At 36.9% G+C, this 21864-nt stretch overlaps 3 protein-coding genes and 1 pseudogene across 3 annotated transcripts; 2 read left to right on the forward strand and 2 right to left on the reverse strand.

Annotated features, from left to right (window-relative positions):
• The first annotated feature begins 3287 nt into the window (after positions 1 to 3287).
• On the forward strand, positions 3288 to 5160 carry LOC104742918 (GDSL esterase/lipase 3-like). Its single transcript, XM_010464001.3, has 5 exons — positions 3288 to 3607; positions 3721 to 3848; positions 4202 to 4432; positions 4500 to 4755; positions 4851 to 5160. Exons 1-5 carry the CDS (start codon positions 3340 to 3342, stop codon positions 5096 to 5098), a joined length of 1131 nt encoding a protein of 376 aa, XP_010462303.2. The 5' UTR covers positions 3288 to 3339; the 3' UTR covers positions 5099 to 5160.
• Positions 5161 to 6155: 995 nt separating this feature from the next.
• LOC104742919 (inactive GDSL esterase/lipase-like protein 23) lies at positions 6156 to 8639 on the reverse strand. The gene is made up of 4 exons (XM_010464002.3): positions 7853 to 8639; positions 7464 to 7582; positions 6755 to 7214; positions 6156 to 6652 (listed from the first exon to the last, which is right to left on the reverse strand). The coding sequence occupies exons 1-4, from the start codon at positions 8106 to 8108 to the stop codon at positions 6336 to 6338; spliced, it is 1152 nt and encodes a 383-aa protein (XP_010462304.1). The 5' UTR covers positions 8109 to 8639; the 3' UTR covers positions 6156 to 6335.
• A 4889-nt stretch (positions 8640 to 13528) lies between these two features.
• LOC104742920 (inactive GDSL esterase/lipase-like protein 23) lies at positions 13529 to 21360 on the reverse strand. The gene is made up of 4 exons (XM_010464003.2): positions 21032 to 21360; positions 20580 to 20698; positions 14100 to 14559; positions 13529 to 14008 (listed from the first exon to the last, which is right to left on the reverse strand). The coding sequence occupies exons 1-4, from the start codon at positions 21285 to 21287 to the stop codon at positions 13728 to 13730; spliced, it is 1116 nt and encodes a 371-aa protein (XP_010462305.1). The 5' UTR covers positions 21288 to 21360; the 3' UTR covers positions 13529 to 13727.
• Positions 14733 to 15584, forward strand: LOC147928944 (uncharacterized; annotated as a pseudogene).
• Positions 21361 to 21864: the final 504 nt, after the last annotated feature.

The following is a 21864-nucleotide window of genomic DNA, read 5'->3' on the forward strand; positions in this document are numbered from 1 at the left end:
GTTCGTTGACAAAAAAGAAAAAAAAAACTTTAAATCCATTTGCGAGAGACCGCGAGAGAGAGAGCAGAGGTGAAGAAAAAAAGTTTTTTTTTTTAAGGTTAGTCAATGAATGATTGCGATTTATTTTTAAAAAAATATCGAACAGCTTAGATTAGAAAATGAAACCGGGTCAGGATACCGGATATAAAGGATCCGCGTGTTTATCCGAATAGAGAAATGATTAAATGACGACTTTGACCTTTTTTAAATGAATTAATTTGGTCATAAAGATTTAGTTATTATCCGACCCAAAGGCACTGGAACGGTATTCAACATATATTGTGTTACCTACAAGGAACGATAGATTTGGGTTTGTTTTACACTATCTATAACAAAGAAGGTTAACTTGGTTTTGCTGATGCAGGTTACTTATCGGATCCACACAACTCAAGGTCTCAAACTGGCTATGTATTTACACACAGTGGTACAGCGATCTCGAGGCGCACTATGAAGCAAAGTATTGTGGCCACTTCGTCTAATCATGCGGAGATCCTAGCAATTCATGAAGCCAGCCGTGAGTGTGTTTGGTTGAGGTCAATGACTCAACATATCAGGACAGATTGTGGCATGATCGACGATAAGGAAGCAACGGTTATATACGAAGATAATACGGCCTGCATCGCACAGCTCAATGAAGGCTACATTAAGGGAGATCGGAAGAAGCACATATTGCCCAAGTTCTTCTTCACACATGAACTACAAAAGACCGGAGAAGTTCAAGTGGTACAAGTTCAGTCCTGCGACAACTCAGCCGATCTCTTCACTAAGTCATTGCCGACATTAACATTCAAGAAGCTCACGCACCAGATTGGGATGCGGAGACTTATGGACTTCTAGGGATGCTTGGAATAGGGGGAGTAATGCGTGTTGTACTCTTTTTCCTTCACCATGGTTTTGTCCCAATGGGTTTTCCTGGTAAGGTTTTAATGAGGCAGCACCCCCAAGCGCATTACAGAAATCCTTCCTAGCATCGACACGGTTATGTCATCCAAGGGGGAGTGTTGTAAAACACTTGGAGTGGATCTTCCATAACCGGTCCATACACGGTCCATACACGGCCCATGTACGTCCAAGACCATAAGGCCCATCGGCCACCTCCTTTAGTCTAAGTCGGTTTATGATTCCTAATGTAATTGGGCTTTGCCTTAGACTATACATATGTAACCTCTATTCGATTATATGAATAAGAATAAGAGAATTTCCACCTTCGAGTTCTCTAGTTTCATAACAAATCACAGCTTTTTGTAAAACATACAATTTAATTTTTCTAAAGATTATTTTTAAAAAATATCTGAATGGTACGGTTGAAAAAACACAACTTTTGGTGGCATTTATTCAGATTGCTATTATATATAGATATTAAATTTTTATATTTAAAATTAACTAAAAGTTGTAAATTAGATTCATCATTCCAAAAATCTTTTGTTAAATCAAGAATTGGAAGAGTTTCTTTACTTTTAAAAGAATGAATGCTAGAGAATAGTTTAGAAAGCTGTAAAAATTGTTGATATTAAAATTTTATATTATTTTGTGTCATGGCAAAATAATGAAAACAGTTCAAACAAATAGATTTTAAAAGATATGAATATTCGAATAAACACAACTCTACAATGAACAGTTGCAACTTTACAAAAAAACCGTTACAATGAACAATGACAACTCTTTGTAAAAGATACAATTTATTTTTTTCACAGATTTTTTTTAAAAAATTATCCAAAAGGTACGATTACAAAAACACAACTTTAGTGACATTTATTCGGATTGGGTTTAAATATATTGAAAAGTCAAATCCAAAAACTCACTATGTAATCCATCTAAATCTTGGAAAAACATTCTATGTATTTTCATTAAACTTTTATATTTAAAATTAACTAAAAGATGTAAATTAGATTCATCATTCAAAAAATCTTTTGTTAAATCAAGAATTAGAGAAATTTCTTGACTTTTAAAAGAATGAATGCTATAAAATAATTTAAAAAAATGTATAAACCGTTGAGATTGAAATTTTAGTTGATTTTGTGTCATGACAAAAAAAAATGAAAACAGTTCAAACAAACAAATCAACACAACTTTACAGTGAACAGTTGTAACTTTTCATAAATAACCGTTTTAATGATCCATCACAATTTTTCAGAAAATATCCAAAAGGTACGATTGAAAAAACACAACTGTTGGTCGCATTTATTCGGATTGTTATTATTATATAGATTACATAAAACTGCCATTGCTAATCAGTTTATTTATATACACAATATTTTTATCCCCATAAATTCTAAAATTAGTATATATTATTCAAATATTAATAAATATTATGTCCTACATGTATTGAAATTATTTTTAAAACCTATGTATTATAATATAATAAAAAATTATAACATGAAATGTAAAATATATATATTTAAATCATTTTTCAAAAATAGAAATAATATTATTTCTTATTGTTTACAATTTTTTGACCAAAAAAAATTGAAATTAATTTTGAATAATAGATATTGAAAAATATTTAAAAAATAATTTGACGGCATCTTAAATTTATTTTAAACAATAAAATATTTAAAATTATGCAAATCCTATTTTTCAGTTTTCCATATAGAAAATTTCTGATATATAAGAGTAACATATATTAAAGATTACTTAATTTCAAAATTAACATATTAAAAAATATAAAATCTTATAAATATTTTTATTATTTCTTAAAGATTTCGAGGGACGGGTTTTTATAGATAAAAAATATTATACCCCGTATGGAATATGGCCGCTGGGACAGGTTTGACCCGCTTAAGAATTTATATCATACGTTTCGAGAAGTTTTAATCTTTTTGATAGTTTTTATCCGTTTCATAATTTACAAGTTTTATACAATTCTGATTAACAACTAATTCGGTAAACGTTAGATTCGGGTATGTTGTTTTGTGAATCTTAATTTTATGTTGAAACCTTTATTATTTCAAAAATCACAAACTGAATAAAATTAAACTAATATAAGTTTGAACTGTAAAATAATTTAACAAATAATTATATCTATAAATGTAACTCTAAGTGTAAATAATATTTTACAAACCTTATAGTAAACATAGTTTTTGAAATCAATTACGCACGTACCTGCGGGTCCGTACCTAGTCAAATATGATAATTCAAAGTCGTGCATCAGAAAAATAACGCTTACAAAATACAAAAAAAAACAACATGACATGACCATACGAATACTGTTGAGATAAAAATGCTTTGAAGTTATATATAGTCAACAAGAGCTAGCTAGTGTTAAAAAATCATAAACGTTTAAGTCGTTAACCATTAAACATGAAAAACTCTCAATTAGTTTCGATCATCTTCTTCGTCTACGCAACAATCTCGTCGATCGGCTCAATCAACTGCAGAGATAATATTAATCTGGTAACAAACCAAGCTGCTTTGTTCGTGTTTGGAGATTCTCTTTTCGATGCCGGAAACAACAACTACATCGATACTGTCTCAAGTTTCCGGTCTAACATATGGCCGTACGGTCAAACCACTTTCAAACAACCCACCGGAAGAATCTCTGACGGGCGTTTGATTCCAGATTTCATCGGTAACAAGACAAAGTCCAAAACTATTCTGTTTCGTCAGCTAATTTTATTTATTGAGAATTATTCTTTTATAAATATAAAAAAAGTAAATATTAACTGATCGTTGGTGTCGCAGCTGAGAACGCATGGTTACCGTTGATCCCGCCAAATCTACAACCAAGCAACGGTAACAATCAATTTATTTATGGAGTAACTTTTGCTTCTGCTGGCGCTGGAGCTTTGGTCGGAACCTTACCTGGAATGGTAAATATCCTCAACTTTTATTAATGTTTTATTTAAATTTCTTGTGCGACATAAACAAAAAAAGAAAAACAAATTACTGAAATATTAATTCTTCGAATTTTAGTTTGTTTCATAAATTTTAATGAATTTTCGTTATGGCTAAAATAGATATTAAATAAATTTATAATTTGTGAAACGTAGACTTTTTTTAGAAAGGTACTTTGAATTGAAATAGAGGGCGGCGTAGAAATTAAAAGAATTGTGTTGTTTTTATTACATTGGCATCAACCGATCCGATAATACTGTATAGTGTATATATTTGACTTGATGACATTTTTCACTCTTTTTTTTTTTTTTTTTTTAAACCTTAAAAGGTGATAAATTTGGGAACACAGTTAAACAACTTCAAAAATGTTGAAAAGAGTTTGAGGTCTGAATTAGGAAATGCAGTGACCAAGAGGGTTTTCTCAAGAGCAGTTTATCTGTTTCATATCGGAGGCAACGACTACTTTTACCCTTTCTCTGCAAACTCCTCAACTTTCCAATCAAACTCTAGAGAGAAATTCGTCGATTTTGTTATCGGTAACACGACATCCGTGATCGAGGTAAAAATAAAACCAAAAAATAGTTCAAATTGTTAAATTTTGGTCTAAAAGTGATAAATATTTGTAGGAATTGTATGAAATGGGAGGAAGGAAGTTTGGATTTTTGAACATGGGACCGTACGACTGTGCACCAAATTCATTGATAAGAGACCGGACAAAGATAGGATCATGTTTTAAACCTGCCGCTGAGCTTATCGATATGCACAACAAGAAGTTTCCGGATGTCTTAAGAAGGCTACAAAGTGAACTATCCGGATTCAGATACGCTCTCCACGACTATCACACTTCTCTTTCCGAAAGAATCAACAATCCCTCGAAATACGGTAGCTAAATTTAGTAATTACATATATTTATGTAAGAGAACGATCTATATAATATCTTACGGAACATTTTTGTCTTTCTGTTTGTTAATTTGAAGGGTTTAAGGAAGGGAAGAAGGCATGTTGTGGGAGTGGACCATTGAGAGGAATCAATACGTGTGGAAACCGAATGGGACCATCACAAAGTTACGAGCTATGCGGAAACGTTACCGATTATTTGTTCTTTGATTCCTCTCATTTGACTGAAAAGGCCCATCGACAAATCGCAGAGCTGATTTGGAGCGGACAGCCTAATGTCACTGGACCTTATAATCTCAAAGCTTTATTTGAACTTCAGCTTACATAAAAATCGCCTACATGTGTATATGAAATTAATTAAGCAGGTCGCCATATATTTGTCTTGTCCAATCATGCTAGTCATTAAGTACTAAAACTGATGATTTTTTTTTTTCTTTTGGCGAAAGGTCATAGCCACATATATAGGTAGACATGTTAGTTTTTTTTTTTCTTGATGATGAAATATTGAGTTACAGGATAAGGCCACAAGAAACAATGTGCTAGCATCCAGAACCATTTGCGTTTACCTTTTCTTGCACCGGAAGATCCGTCACCGGCGCGAGCAATTTACGATAAATCTATGATGATTAAATTACGGTTTATTGCCATTTCGAATACTAATACAAACACTTGAATTTTAAAACTATATAAGCCCGACAAAAATATGTTACTGTAAGTCTATAATCGACGGACCTATAGTATATACTATTATCTTTGATGCGATCCAAATCTATCTTTACTTTTATTTTGTCGACTTGGATTTATTTATTATCAACATGTCACGTAGACTCGTAGAGGAGTCAAGATCGGTGTGCACTGCAATCAATAAAGGTTTTTAATTTCGTCCGTCTGTTTCCAGTTCCCATCTTGGGAGAGGCACTTTGGATTGGGTCTTATTTAAATAGGCACCTTTGAGCCATTTAATATCGTGCTCTAAAATTTAGCCACTTTTGATCACTTGTTATTCAAATAGAAGAAGATAACTTACATTATGGCCAGATGACTGGATGAGATTGGCTCGGTCTTATTTTATTTTTATGTTCGTGTCGCTTGTGAATAAAATATTTATGATCCACAAAATCAGATCATACTGGAAACTCTGTTTATTTACTGTAAAAGCTATTATAGCTATCATATTCGTTATATATACTAAAATCAGCTTATTATTTTAAATTCAATGTCACAACAAAACATATCGTCATACAATGTTGATAAAAAAAATTCGTTGTATATCTACAATCTACATAATTTCTATTTATTGAACATATTAGATAATCTCTCGAATAGGTTAATTAGAGTAAACCGACAGGTTAATGAACATTCGAATCATTCCAATACGTGGTAAAAGTTGCAAAGATCAATCTTTTATTAAAGAGGAAAGCTCACTAGAGAAAACTGCAAAAAAAAAGACAAAAAAAAAGAAGAAAATGTTGCAAACTACTAAACACATCAAGATTCCGATTTTAATACGGTTATACTCTTGTAGAAACCAGATTGATCCCTAAAGATTGATTTGAATTTGAAACTCAGTAAAATTCATAACCGCGGCTAGAATCGCTGGCTTGGACAGTGGTTGACGTTGTAGGCTCCCAAGACTCACGCATAGGTTCATCGACTGGGTAAACCACGAGCTCACGGACGTTCATCGGTTGGATAACATTTGGATCGGCTCCAAAAAGTAGATGGCCGAACATTTCTTGCGCCTTCTCGGTGTTGTGACGTCCGTCGAAGAATAGGTAAGACCGTTGGAACTCGCATAGCTTCGAGTGCACGTTAGGTAAACCGCAACCATAAGCATTGTGTGTCCCAACTCCGCAGCACGATGAATTTGTAATGGAAAACCCTACGTGTAACAGAGGTTTTGTATATGAGTACTCACATGGTAACATAGGTTATAAAATGAAATGAAATTGAAATTAAACACCATCATAATTAATCAACTCACGGAAGTTCATGTTCCTCTGCGTCCTACGAAGAATGGCATTGTAGAAATCGAAGACGGTGAACTGGAAACCAGGAGCGGTTTTAGCCATATCGTTCAACATCGGTCCAAGTTTTTCGTTGTGTTGCTTAGCCAAATCGTTGAGTTTTTCATAGCATTGATCCATCCCGGTGTTGTAATCTTGTCTGACGATAGGTAAGCAACCCAATGGAGCTAGGTTTTGGATCACGAACTTACTCGCTCCTGATGAATACAACAAGCTAATATCGTTCTTTAACTTGTTGGTCACGGAAATGACAAAAGCTTGTTGGGCAGATGCATCGGCGTTAGGGTTGTTCTTGGTGAAATTCAAGTAATCGTTTGCACCAATGTATATCATAAACACCGACTTCTTGATGAAGTCATCATTCCAGTTTGCTGGTTTCATTTGATTGAATCTTTTCACTTGTTGTATCAGAGTCAACTAAATAACAAAAAAAAAAAAAAAGGAAACCCAATTTGCAATTGTTAAACTAAAGCTTATTGACTTGAAGTCTGCACCCAAATAAAGTGAAGCTTCAATATTGATTTAAAAGTAACAAGAGGGCTATGTAAAGTACACACACAAAATGTCCTAGCTCAGTGTATGCGAAGATTTAAATAATTTTATTCGAGTTAATTAGTTGTTGAGTATTATAGATATACTTGGTTACAAGAAAATAAGTAGACTTACAGATTCCACCGGAGCTCCGAGAAGAGTAGCATCGGCGACGGCGAAACTAGCTCCACGTGAGACATTTACGTTCGGTTTAAGAGCAGCGGGGATCTCGATCGGAATCCCCATGAATTTAGCTGTATTAAAAGTAGTTTTGTTATGCGGACGAAAAAAATAAAAAATAAAAAATCATCGATTTGTGCATAGATTAGTGAAACTATATATGCACTAATCTTCCTATTTGTCTTATATTTTTTCAACATTATTTTAAGTAGTTAATGGCAACACTCGTGATATCTTTAGCATGTATCAAGATTGGAGACTAGTGTAACAAAAAAAAAAAAATAATAATAATAATAATAATAATAATAATAAAGGAAAAAGAAAAAAAAGAAGTGTTTACGAACCGACGAAGTCCGGAGCGATGAGGCCGTCGGAGAATTTGCCGTAGGGATCATCTCGGGATTTTCCGTACGGCCAGAAACCTTGAGCGACGAAAGCTTTAGCGAGAGTCTGTTTGTTTCCGGCGTCGAAGTTGGAGTCGCCGAAGGTAAACAAGCCCACCGCCGGAATAGTCTGTCCGGCGACGGTGATCGGGTTGTGAAAGAGGGTCAATACCAAAAGTAACCCTAGAACACTGACTAAATTACAGTGGTCTGCCATCACCCTTTAGTATAGAGAGAGTAGTGGGAGAATGATGAGAGATACACAGACAACAGTGAGTGAACCAATTGAAGTGCCTTTAGCTCGTATACCGTTTCGTTATATAAATAGATTTGACATCAGAACCAAGGATTCATTAACAAATACATTCTCTCTCATCGACACGCACTAGTTTGGTATTTACTGTGTATGTGAATAGACAGTAACACCCTCAACACATATTGACATCGTTCCATTTTTTTTTGAAATAGCACATTCTTACCTCTTCTCCCATGTTTGATTCTTTCTCCGACCAAACGAGCGAGACTCCTCTTATCTCCTCCAGCATCTCTCCGGCGGAACATCACTGTCTTCGCCTCTCTGTGATAAGACCTGAATCTCTCTTGTAACAGCTTACATCTCAGTCGCCGGCATTTAGATAGCTCGATTGTAAAATAAAAATCAAACATAAAACTAACTAATTTGCAGGAAAATGGCAAATGATGGGATCTCTGTTTTTAGATGTAAACAGATTACACACGTTATATACGTAAAATGATCACTAACGTCCAAGTATATAATTAATATACTGGGTTAAATAAATGATTAACGTGGATCAGTAGGTACTTATTTTAACAAGTTATATGATAATAGTATTTAGTAATAAGTTATCATGCATGCACGATTCGTACTTTGAATAGTTTATTACAGTAACATATAAATCATGTTTTACACAATGATAAATGTAAAGTGAAACGTAAATCTAAGTTGTTTTTTAAAACTCTATGTACTATTATTGTTCTATGTAAGTTGTTATTTTAATGGATATCATGTCACCAATTAAGCTTGCTTATGAACATATAAAGTTTGTCTCACAATAACCAAGTTAGTTGCTAATAAAGTACTTATCAAGTTAAAATTACTTTTTTACTGCGATAAATAAAAAAAAGTTAAGACAGCTTTCTAATTAAAAAAGAGAGTTTTCTTTACAATGGCAGTTTCTGTAATTAACTTAAAAAAGAAGGATACATATGGTAAACAAAATTAAAATAATTAGTTAATAATGGTAACGTGTAGCGCGAGGTTCATTTCTTTATACTATTCCTAATTAACGCAATCGGCTACTAGGTAATAAACGATTATTGATCAATTGAAGAGGTAGTTTGCTAAAAAAAAAAAAAAAAAAAAAAGATCAACTGAAGAGGTGTTATTGAATTGTGATTTTCAGTTGATTTATAAATTTTTGATGAATTCAAAACATACATATATATATATATATATATATATATATGTAACTTGGGTGATCAGGCTTAACGGATAACATGACCATCTAACCAGGTTGCGTAAGACTTTTGTTGTAACTTGTTTTCGGGTCAAGGAGCCATGAGATCTGACTTATTCCAGAGCCAGGAGAAGCTATCTGAAAACCTCGGACTCAGACATGTTTGTAGAGTAGTTTCTAGGATGGATCGAATCTAAAGTAGCTTATTACAGCCGTTTGCCAAAAAAAAAAAAAACACAAAAAGTAGCTCATCAACCTTTCTTAGTCTTACTACCACAGCATCACTAGATCATGCTCGTGTGGGTTATACGATAATTTTTGTTAATAACAGTTCATATTAACCCCGTCTGACGGATTACTGGTTTCTAATTTATTTCAAAACTATATTTTTTTCTAATAGTACGTAGTATCAAGATAGTGCATTATTAGAGGCTAGACCAAGATTTAAAATTATATATTTTAATGAAATATTTTTTATTATTTTTAGTTTTTTGTGAAGTGACTTTAGTGGAGTAGTGGGAGCCAATTGTGAGATAATGATTGACAAAAAAAAAAATATGTAGAGTTAAACCTCTCTTGTTGTTTCCTCTAATTAATATTAATTCTGTTTACCATCCAAGTGTCTATAAAATTAAGGATAGAGTTGAAAAACAATCTGAGAAGCAAACATAATGACTGACGCTTAGTTTCATTCTGGTAGATGTGACGATTGCTAAGCCTACAAGTTCCATTCGGTTTCATTGGAGATGATTTTTTTTATATTCACTCTACTGTAAACACTGTACAAATTATTAAACGAAATTAGATCTGAACAAATATTTAAAGATTGTTGATATATGAATTAGAAAATATAATTAGAATTAATGAAATAGAATTTTTTTTGTCAACCAAACATTAATTAGAAAAAAACTCTAAAGTTGGTATTCCAAACTAGAGAAAACAAAAGTTTAAATTAGTAAAATAGAATTTATAATTATTTAAATCCTAATATATTTTCAATCAAATCTACCATATATATCAATTTAAAATAATATATAAATTTAATATTAATGTATTAGTTAAGTTAGCATTTTATTATACAATTATGAAACAACCCGATCCATTTTTTTGTTTTTAATATAATAAATAACTAGTGATCTCATACTCACTAACAGCATAGTTCCAATAAACACAACAACGGAAATAAATCATCATCAAACCAATAACATTAAACCAGTAATTATCCAATAACTAATAAACCAATAATAATAAATCATCCAACAATTCCAAATAACCAACATGAACCAAAGAATCAGCAATCCTAGGCAACATTCTACAGACTCGACTATAACAACCTATCCGAAGCTAGTCATCAACCAATCGAGCCACTAGAACATCCTCTTCTCCATTACCTCGATTTTACGATCAAATTTTGCATTTACCTAGATCACAAACAACAATTGAGACACATGAATATTATCACAAATACTCAGTGAGTCAATACTCCCATCTATTGGGCTATATACACAAACAATTGAGAATCTCCAATCAACAAACAACAAATAATACAATCAAACCAGGCAACAAACGAAGTTCAAATGCTGCTGAAGGATCATGTCGACCGACACCCTCATGGTGTCGACCGACACCATTCACAATGACACTTGACGAAGGTTGTGTCGACCGACACACTCCTTGTGTCGAGCGACGCCTGGTCAACATTTCCCAAAAACCCTAATCCGCGTCGATAAACACCTGCACATGGCATCGATCGATGCTCGTGAGGTTTTATCGTGCTGTCCTCGCACTGTGTCGACTGACTCACTCCTTGCATCGATCGACACAGATGTCGAGCATCGTTTTCCTGCGATCTCCAACGTGAATCTCCGTCCCAAAACGCCTTCCTCTCGACCAAGGCACACACATAACTAATCCCAAGCCACAGAGACACGCAAAATTCGCAACAATCAAGGTAAATACATCAACCAATCAACAAAAACACAGAAGCTGAGAATCCTCAAGTTTAGATAAATCATGGACATGCACTCACCTTCGAGAGTGACAAAACTGATTCTAAAACCCACGAAAACAGCTTTCTAACAAGTTTCTACCACACTCCTAACCTCAGATCTCCACTCCACAGAAACAGGTACCAAAATTGCTAAAAACTCTCAAAAACAACTTCTCTCTTTTCTTTTCTCTCTGGGAACGACAATGGAGGCTAAAACTCTCAAAGTCGTCGAATTCCCACTTTTTATACCCGATCTTAGAGTTTTCCTAAGTAAACCACATTGAACCAACGATTTAAAAACTAAATTAGCTAAACCGCAGATGCTTGTGTCGACCGACACAACTCACCTCTTGTGTCGACACACATCCCTTAACCATCCAATTTGGTTCATGAATGTTTTAAATAGAATAAATTCGAACTTTATAAACTACATTTTTCTTTTCTTTAGGCATAAACCTGTCAAGCGAATCTAATTCACGATCCATCCTGCACAGCAGTAATTATATGTTTTTGATATGCACCAATTCATCCCGTCAAATTCACAAAAAAAAATATAGTTGACTTGCATCATTCCCACTTGAATCTTTAGATACACATGGATAACTCGCAAATATTAAATAATATTAAAAATTAAGTAATATACAATAGAAAAAAACATAAATTCAGTTGACAAAAAAAAAAACATAAATTCAGTTGATTAAAAAATAAACTCAAAATATAAAATTCATGATTTATAAGTTTCTAAATAATAAAATTTATAAAGAGTAAACATGCAAATATATTTTAAAAATATTTGGGCCAGTCCTATCCTCATAGTTACAAAATTCACATTTTTTTTAAAGAAACCATATGTATAGAATGAACATTCATCTGGTCCGATTGGTAACATTCATAAAATTGTACATAGAAATTGTATGGTAAGCTGTTACAGAATAATGTTAATCTGTTACAGAAAGCGGTATAAGAAATCTATACAAAAACATTGAGAGTAAAGTTTTTAGTAACAGGTTTTGTAATTGATAAATTTTAAAATTGTATACTTTGTAACGCTTTTTACTGCTTTGTAAAATTATTACCAATCAATACCAAATAGTTTTAATAATATATAAATAGAATCTTGTTTCATTTAATTTAGACATAGAAAAAACCATATTGTTCTATTATATTAATTATTTTATATTAAAATTTAATGTATTAATAAAAATTTAACTCTTAATAGTTTTAGTATAATTTTGATGGAAAATTACAATTTATAATATGTATAACTACTGAATACAACAAAAAAAGAGATAATGAGTGTTGCATTATAATTTGGAAAAGAAAGAAAATGATGTAAAATGTTAAATTGTGAAAACTATTAGAATATTGTAATATTAAATTAATGTACAATGTACATAGTTTTACTAGATTATTTATTTTGGATTCTTCTCATTTGACTGAAAAGATTCATCGACACATCGCAAAGCCTAATTAATTTTTAATTAGTGTAAAATCTTTATACTACACTAGATACGGATCCGCATTATACCGCAGAGACATGTTTTATTTTTAATTATTTTATTATTCAATAATTTAGTTTTTTTTAATAAAATAAATATTGTTATACATATAAGATATATTGTATACTAATATATAACGTAAACGTATATACTAAACTAATAGCAATAACTTTAGAGTGGGTTAGTACTATTATAGTACACCACGGGTACACCGCGGATGAATTTAAACTTCAAAAAACGTTATTGAATATTGTTGGTTTAGGGATACAGAAATTGTAAATCACAAAAACAATGATTTATAATTAATTTTTCTTATATTTTCTTAATATGTGTGAAAATTCTAAAAAATGAATTAAATTAGGAACAAAGTGAGCATCAAATTCATAAAATCTTGACTATATATTAGGGTAGATCAATAGCTTAATGAACTCTAGCTAGAATCAATTCCATTATGTGGTAAGAGTTGCAAAGATCAAATCTTTTTTTTTTTTGGTAAGAAGATCAAATATTTCACAAATAGTATCACTGGACATTTCCAATATATCTTTTGAAGTTTTTTAAATTTATCTTTCACTCAAAAGTTTTTTTCATTGAATCTAAATTTACTAATTACTGAGCACATGTAGAATTCAAAATTTTCTTAATTTACATGAAATGTATCAAAATAACATTTTTTTGTGAAACGGGAAAAATATTATATATAGAGGAAAATTCATTAGAGAAAACAGGAAACAACGTTGCGAACCGTTAAACATCAAGATTCCGATGTTTGATACGGAACTCATTATCCTTGTAGGAATCTGATTGATTTATAGAGAGACTTAGTAAAATTTATAACCGCAGCTAGACAACGAGCTACAGTTGCTGGCTTAGAAAGTGGCTGACGTTGTAGGCATCCAAGACTCACGCATCGGTTCATCGGCTGGGTAAACCACAAGCTCACGGACGTTCATTGGTTGGATAACATTTGGATCGGCTCCAAAGAGTAGATTTCCAAACATTTCTTGTGCCTTCTCCGTGTTGTGACGTCCGTCGAAGAATAAGTAAGACCGTTGGTACTCGCATAGCTTCGAGTGCACGTTAGGTAAACCGCAACCGTATGCATTGTGTGTCCCAATTCCGCAGCACGATGAGTTCGTAACGAAAAACCCTAAGAGTAACAAATTTAAAGGTTTCGTATATTAGTTTCCACATGGTACCAACTAATAAAAATTGAAAACCATCGTAATGAATTAACTCACGGAAGTTCAAGTTCCTCTGTGTCCTACGAAGAATGACATTGTAGAAATCGAAGACGGTGAACTGGAAACCAGGAGATGCTTTGGCCATTTCGTTCAACATCGGTCCAATTTTCTTGTTGTGTTGCTTAGCCAAATCGTTGAGTTTTTCATAGCATTGATCCATCCCGGTGTTGTAATCTTGTCTGACGATAGGTAAGCAACCCAATGGAGCTAGGGTTTGGATCACGAACTTACTCGCTCCTGATGAATACAACAAGCTGATATCGTTCTTTAACTTGTTGGTCACGGAAATGACAAAAGCTTGTTGAGCAGATGCATCAGCGTTAGGGTTGTTCTTGGTGAAATTCAAGTAATCGTTTGCACCAATGTAAATTATAAACACTGACTTCTTGATGAAGTCATCATTCCAGTTTGCTGCTTTCATATCAGCGAATTTTCTAACTTGTTGATTCAGAGTCAACTAAAGAAACACAAAAAAAGAAAAAACAATATATATTTATAGATAATTGCAAAAAAAAAAAAGTTCAGTGTCTTTATGTAAAGTACAACACTAACTCAAAAAGAAACCAAATAGAGATGGCGGCGATCGAAGGGAACCCTAATGCTCTGACTACGACGACACAGGATGCTACCATGCTGGATGTGGGGGAGAGAGGTCGTCCACCGGGGGATCCTCCTGATCGGCCTATGTCATGGGTGAACAAAGTGAAGAGTAGTGGTGGTGCTGGGTTTTTAACACCGGATGAAGTGATGGATGATGTGTTTGTTAGGGAGAGAGTGCGGCTGTCTTTTCCTAATGGGAAGAATGGTGAACCTGAGATCGTTATAAGCGAGGAAGTCCTATCAGCGATGAACAGCTTATGGCAGCGGTGCATGATTGTGAAGGTGCTAGGCCGTAATATTTCTGTATCTGTGTTGAGCAGGCGACTGCGGGAGATGTGGAAGCCGGCGGGGAAGATGTTGGTGATGGATCTCCCGCGTCAGTTTTTTATGGTGCACTTCGCGGTGGAGGAAGAGTTTATGGCGGCTTTAACGGGTGGTCTGTGGAAAGTCTTTGGGAGTTATCTAATAGAGCAACGGTGGTCTTCGGACTTTGACCCGTTACGGGATGAGATCGTTACAACTACTGTTTGGGTTCGGTTATCGCATCTCCCAGTGAACTTTTACCACAAGGCTATCCTGTTGAGCATTGCGGAGGGTCTGGGGACACCGCTTAAAGTAGACCTCACTACGTTACACTTTGAGAGGGCTAGTTTTGCTAGGGTGTGTGTGGAAGTTAACTTGTAGGCTCCGCTCAAAGGCACTGTGTTAATCAACGGAGAGAGATACTTCGTTTATTATGAGGGGTTAACAAACATATGTTCGAATTGTGGAATCTATGGGCATTTGGTCCACTCTTGTCCACGGATTGTACATGAAAGAGAGGTGAACCCTAGTATTCCGGGGGCCAGTGGAGAGGATTCCACCGCGGACAGAGTCGGGTGAGGATGGTGTCACATTGGTTGCTTCGAGAAATAGAAAGACGGTTACACAAGATTCTCCGGTGGTGTTTGCGGTGGGGGGTTCCGGTAAGGGCTCAGGAAGGGACCGTCGTGTTGTGGCTCGGGGGAAAGATTCTAGGGATATTCCGATATCTAACAGTTTTGGAAGTTTGGAGCTGGATTTGGCATCCCGCGAATCAAGGGAAATTGATATTGTTACGGGAGATAAGGAAAATCAGGATCCTCATAAGGTGATACGATCGGATATGCGTCTGGAGTACGTAAGGGGGAACACGTCGCATAAGGGGTGATTAAACAACCAAGGGGAGCTAAAGAAGGCTTGAAAGAAAGGAAGGCAGAAAGCCTTAAAGCCCAAGATGTGACTGGTCCGAGGCCCAAATCTTTCAAACCTAATAGGCCCACACGAGGGCTGGTGTTTGGCCCAACTAAGGGAGAATTGGAACTTTCTGCGAGTGGAAAGAGATTGAGAGTGGAGAAGTAGAGTTGGGGTCGATCGGGAGCGATCAGAGTGGGGTCGACAGTTCACTCGCCCCGACGAACTTAGATGTCGGTGGTGGTTCTCCGCTGGGATCCGGTGGCTCTCCCGCGGTGGGGGTCACCATTCTCTAGCAAGAGGAGTCGACGGTGGAAGCAGCGATTGCAGCTCTGCCATTGGGGAATAAATAATGGTCCTCCCCGGTTGTTCCAATCTTCTATGAAAGCTCAATGATAGATCTAATACTATGGAATTGTCGGAGGCGAATAAACCTAATTTTCGGAGGTCAATCCGGTATATGTTGAAGAAGTGGAAGGAAGATGTTCTGGCAGTTTTCGAGACGCACGCCGGTGGGGATCAAGCAGCTCAGATATGCCGTGGTTTGGGTTTTGACTCTTCTTTTCGGGTTGATGCAACGGGTCAGAGCGGGGGTCTATGGTTACTTTGGCGGTCTGGGATTGGCGAGATGGAGGTGGTGGAGTCTTCGGACCAATTCATATATGCGAAGTTAGTCAATGGGGAGATGATATTGAATATGATGGTCGTCTACGCAGCTCCAACGGTGAGAAGACGTAGCGGTTTGTGGGATCAGTTACGGGAGATTATGCGAAGTGTGGTAGGGCCTTTAATCGTGGGAGGGGATTTTAACACGATCGTGAGGGTTGATGAACGCTCCGGAGGAAATGGTAGACTTTCGCCGGACTTTGTGGCGTTTGGAAACTGGATTAATGAGTCATCGTTGATTGATATGGTTTTCCAAGGTAAGCAATTTACTTGAAAGAGAGGGTGCGTTGAGAGTTCTCTAGTGGCAAAGCGCCTTGATAGGGTTCTTTGTTGTCCCGAGGCTCGTTTGTTGTGGCAGGAGGCTTAGGTGACACAATTGCCATTCTTATCCTCGGATCATGTTCCCCTATATGTGCAGTTATCTCTCGATACATCAATGGATGTTTGAAGGAGACCCTTTCGTTTTGAGGCAGCATGGATGAAGCATGAGGGATTCAAGGAGCTGCTGTCGGTATCTTGGAGAAGGGATTTGAGCACTCCCGATGCTCTGAAACAACTTCAATCAACACTGTCCAAATGGAACAGGGAGGTGTTTGGTGTGGTTCAGAAATGTAAGGAGATACTGCTGAAGGAGTTAGACAGTGTCCAAACCCTACTGGAGCTTGTTCCAACTGATGAGTTGTTGAGCCGAGAAGAGAGCTTAATTAAGGAGTTTGACCTGATTCTGGAACAGGAGGAGTTGTTGTGGTTCCAGAAATCTAGGGAGAGATGGATTACTTACGGGGAGAGAAATACTACTTTTTTCCATATGTCCACGATTATTCGGAGGCGGAGAAACCGGATTGAGATGTTGAAAAATAATGAGGGGAACTGGATTACTAATACGTAGGAGTTAAAAACTGGCTGTAGAGTATTACCGGCGTCTATACTCTTTGCAAGATGTGGAGAAGGTAGTTGAGAAGTTACCGAGTGTAGATTTTATGCAGTTGTCAGGTATGGATAAGCTGGTCATGGATAAGTCTTTTGTTGCTTCGGAGATTGAACATGCTATCCAGGGAATGGGGAATTTTAAGGCTCTAGGACCAGACATATATCAACCGGTTTTCTACAAACAGAGTTGGGAGGTGGTTGGTGAGTCAGTGGTGAAGTTCGCTCTGGACTCTTTTGCTACAGGAATATTTTCGCCGGATACTAATGACGCTTTGTTGGTGCTTATTGCTAAGGTGGCTAAACCTGAGAGCATCACCCAGTTTAGACCGATTAGTTTGTGCAATGTGCTGTTCAAAATTATTACGAAGACCATGGTGGAAAGACAATATTGTGGTAGTGCGGGTCATGTCGAAGCTGGTGGGACCTGCACAGTCCAGTTTTATTCCTGGGAGACTGGGGACAGACAATATTGTGGTAGTGCAGGAAGGAGTACACTCTATGAGGCGGAAAAAGGGTCGTAAAGGGTGGATGCTCTTGAAGTTAGACCTGGAAAAAGCTTATGACAGGATCCGATGGGATTTACTTGAGGATACACTTCGAGTGGCAGGACTTTCAGCGGTTTGGGTCCAATGGATAATGCAGTGCGTTGCTGGTCCTTCAATGATTCTGTTGTTGAATGGAGAAAAGACATAGGCTTTTAAGCCGTTGAGAGGCCTCAGACAGGGTGACCCGTTATCGCCCTTTCTGTTTGGTCTTTGTATGGAAAGGTTGTGTTATCTCATTAGTAGGTCCGTGATAGGTGGAAGGTGGAAACCGATTCGGTTGTCTCAAGGAGGTCCTAAGGTTTCCCACATTTGTTTTGCAGATGACTTGATTCTATTTGCAGAAGCTTCAGTCGCACAAATATGGGTTCTCAGGAGTGTGTTGGAACAGTTTTGTGGTGCTTCGGGGCAGAAGGTCAGTCTTGAGAAATCTAAAATCTTTTTCTCCAACAATGTCTCAAGTGATCTAGGGAAACTCATCAGTAAAGCGAGTGGTATTAAAGTTACCAAGGACTTAGGTAAGTACCTGGGGATGCCGGTCCTGCATAAAAGGATGAAAAAGGAAACGTTTAGTGCTATTTTGGAGAGAGTGTCCTCACGTTTGGTGGGTTGGAAGAGCCATTCTCTGAGTTTGGTTGGGCGCCTGACACTTATTAAAGTGATGCTATCTTTTATTCCGGTTCATTCCATGAGCACAATAATGCTCCCTCAATCGATATTGTCCTCTCTGGATAAAACATCTTGATTATTCCTATGGGGGAGCACATAGGGAAAAGGAAGTTACATCTTCTATCTTGGGAGAGAGTCTGTTTGCCTAAGAGGGAAGGTGGTGCAGGACTTAGAACTGCAAAACAAATGAATATGGCACTGATTGCTAAAGTGGGTTGGAGACTCCTTCATGATAGGGAGAGTTTGTGGGCGCGTGTGTTGCGAAGTAAATATAAGATTAGAGATACCGTTGCTAGTCATTGGTTAATGGTAAAGTCGAACTGGTCTTCGACATGGAGAAGCATTGGTGTTGGATTTCGAGAAGTGGTTTTCAAGGGTCAGAGTTGGGTACTTGGTAATGGGCAGTTTATTAAATATTGGACTGATAAATGGCTATCGAACACACCGCTCATAGAATCAGTGGATGGAGGTCTGCCAGATGCGGCGATAAGGTTGCTGGTTAGTGAGGTATAGAGGGATGGCTTGGGTTGGGACTTTGCGAGCATTTCTCCATATCTTCCAGTGGATAAGAGTTTAGAACTCACAGCCTTTGTTGTGAATAATCAACCAGGTGTGAAGGATCATATCTCTTGGGGTGAGACAGGAGATGGGAGATTTTTGGTGAGTTTAGCGTATGCCTTAATAACACAGGATGGTTCCCCTAAACCGGATATGTCTTTCTTCTTCAAGATGATATGGAGCACACAAGTACCAGAGAGAGTAAGAGTGTTCTTATGGTTAGTGGTAATCGAGCAATTATGATTAATGTGGAATGACATCGAAGGCACTTGTGTGACTTCGCTGTTTGTCAGGTCTGTAAAGGGGTTTTTGAGACAATTATTCATATTTTACGAGATTGTCCGGCTATGCATGGAGTGTGGGAGAGACTACTTCCGACACTGAGGCATCAGGTATTCTTTGATAGTGCTCTGTTAGAATGGGTTTATATGAATTTGTCAGATAGACGGTCGGTTGATGGAGTTCCATGGTCCACCCTGTTCTCTATGGCCGTATGGTGGGGCTGGAAATGGAGGTGTGGGAACGTGTTTGGGGCGAATGGGATATGTAAGGATCGAGTGCGTTTTCTCAAAGATTTGGCTAAGGAGGTGACACTTGCGAATCTTCAAAAGGAGTCTTTGACTAAGAAACGGCCTCGGGTTGAGCAGTTGATTGGGTGGCAGAAACCGAGTGTTGGCTGGATGAAAATGAACACTGATGGTGCCTCACATGGTAATCCAGGTCCTGCAACAGCCGGAGGAGTGTTACGGGACAGTGCGGGCCAGTGGTGTGGGGGTTCGCTTTAAACATAGCGCGGTGTTCGGCAAGTCTAGCAGAACTTTGGGGAGTTTATTATGGGCTATGTACTACTTGGGAGAAGGGTGTCACATGTCTTGAGTTGGAGGTGGACTCGGAGGTAGTGGTGGGTTTTCTTAACACAGGGATTAGTGATTCACACCCCCTGTCTTTCCTGGTACGCATGTGCCATGACTTTCTTGCTAAAAACTGGTCAGTTCGGGTTACTCACATTTACAGGGAGGCTAATCGTCTAACAGATGGATTGGCTAATCATGCTTTTTCGTTACTTTTAGGTTTTCACTCCTTGGTTGTTATTCCCTCGGAGCTATGTCAGATTTTTGGAGAGGATGAACTTGGTTCTTTGTTTCCATTGCTGTGTAATTTTTTAGTTTTTGAATAAATGCTGGGAGATTCTTCTCCCGGTCCCTTACCAAAAAAATGTAAAGTACAACACTTAAAGTCCTTTGAGTTAGGTGTTGAATATTATAGATATACTTGATTATAAGAAAGTAAGTTGACTTACAGATTCCACCGGAGCTCCGAGAAGAGTAGCATCGGCGACGGCAAAACTAGCTCCACGTGAGACATTCACGTTCGGTTTGAGCGCCGCCGGGATCTCGATTGGAATCCCCATGAATCTTGCTATATTTAAAGTACGTAGTTTGCTTTTTATTCACATCTCCGATTGTCAATACCAAAAATTTGAAGGTTTTATGAAGGAAAAAAAAAATCATTTCCATGTGATTAATGCATAGATTACCAAAACTATGCAATAATCTTCCTTTTCTTCTTAAACGCATATTTATAAACATTTACAACGCTATTAAAGTACAACACTGAACACGTACTCGTGATTTGTAACTATATAAACGTTTTAAATGATAAAACATCATTTTTACATGTTTCATGTTTTGGAGATTAGTGTAGAATTCGATTAAAAAATCTTTTGGTTATAGAAACAAAAGAAAGTCGTACCAACGAAGTCCGGAGCGATGAAGCCGTCAGAGAATTTGCCGTTGGGATCATCTCGGGATTTTCCATACGGCCAGAAACCTTGAGTAAAGTTAGCTTGGGAGAGAGTCTGTTTGTTTCCTGCGTCAAAGTTAGAGTCACCGAAGGTGAACAAGGCCACCGCCGGAATATTCTGTCCGGAGACGGTGATCGGATTGTGGAAGAGTGTCAATATCAAAAATACCCCAAGAACACTGACTAAAGTACAATGGGTTGCCATCAATTTTACAAAGACCAATGAGAGAGAAGATTGCTGCTTTAAGTGTATCTTAGCTCCTAGATCGTGTAAAGGAGATATGTATCATAAGGCTATATTTGTAATTAGTACTTACCAAAACCCCATGGTCTCATACTATATTTTGTATCTCTGTGTCTTCTGAGTTTAAAAACCTAAAAAAAAAAAATTCTTTGGTGGCGGCCTTCTCCTTCTCTCTTTTCTCTTTCCTTCTTCTTTTTCTCTTTTTTTACCGACCATGTCTGCTACTTCCGAGATCGTTGCTCCTGCTAATGCAACAACCCTTGTTACCGTTAATATGTCTAACGTTACCAATCTCACGTCCACCAATTTTTTGATGTGGAAATGCCAAGTTCATGCCTTATGCAAGGGTTATGATTTGGCCGGATATCTTGATGGTTCCACCGCTGCGCCTGACGAATCTCTTACCACTGATGGTGTCTCAGCTGTGAATCCCGTGCACAAGCACTGGCAGAGACAGGATCAGCTCCTTCTCTCCAGTCTTCTTGGCGCCATATCTCTCTCGGTGCAACCTCTCCTCTCCAAGGCGAACACTTCTGCC

The sequence above is a fragment of the Camelina sativa genome, chromosome 14 (genome assembly GCF_030686135.1).
Source record: "Camelina sativa cultivar CO46 ecotype springtype chromosome 14, ASM3068613v1".
NCBI classification, from domain to species: domain Eukaryota; kingdom Viridiplantae; phylum Streptophyta; class Magnoliopsida; order Brassicales; family Brassicaceae; genus Camelina; species Camelina sativa.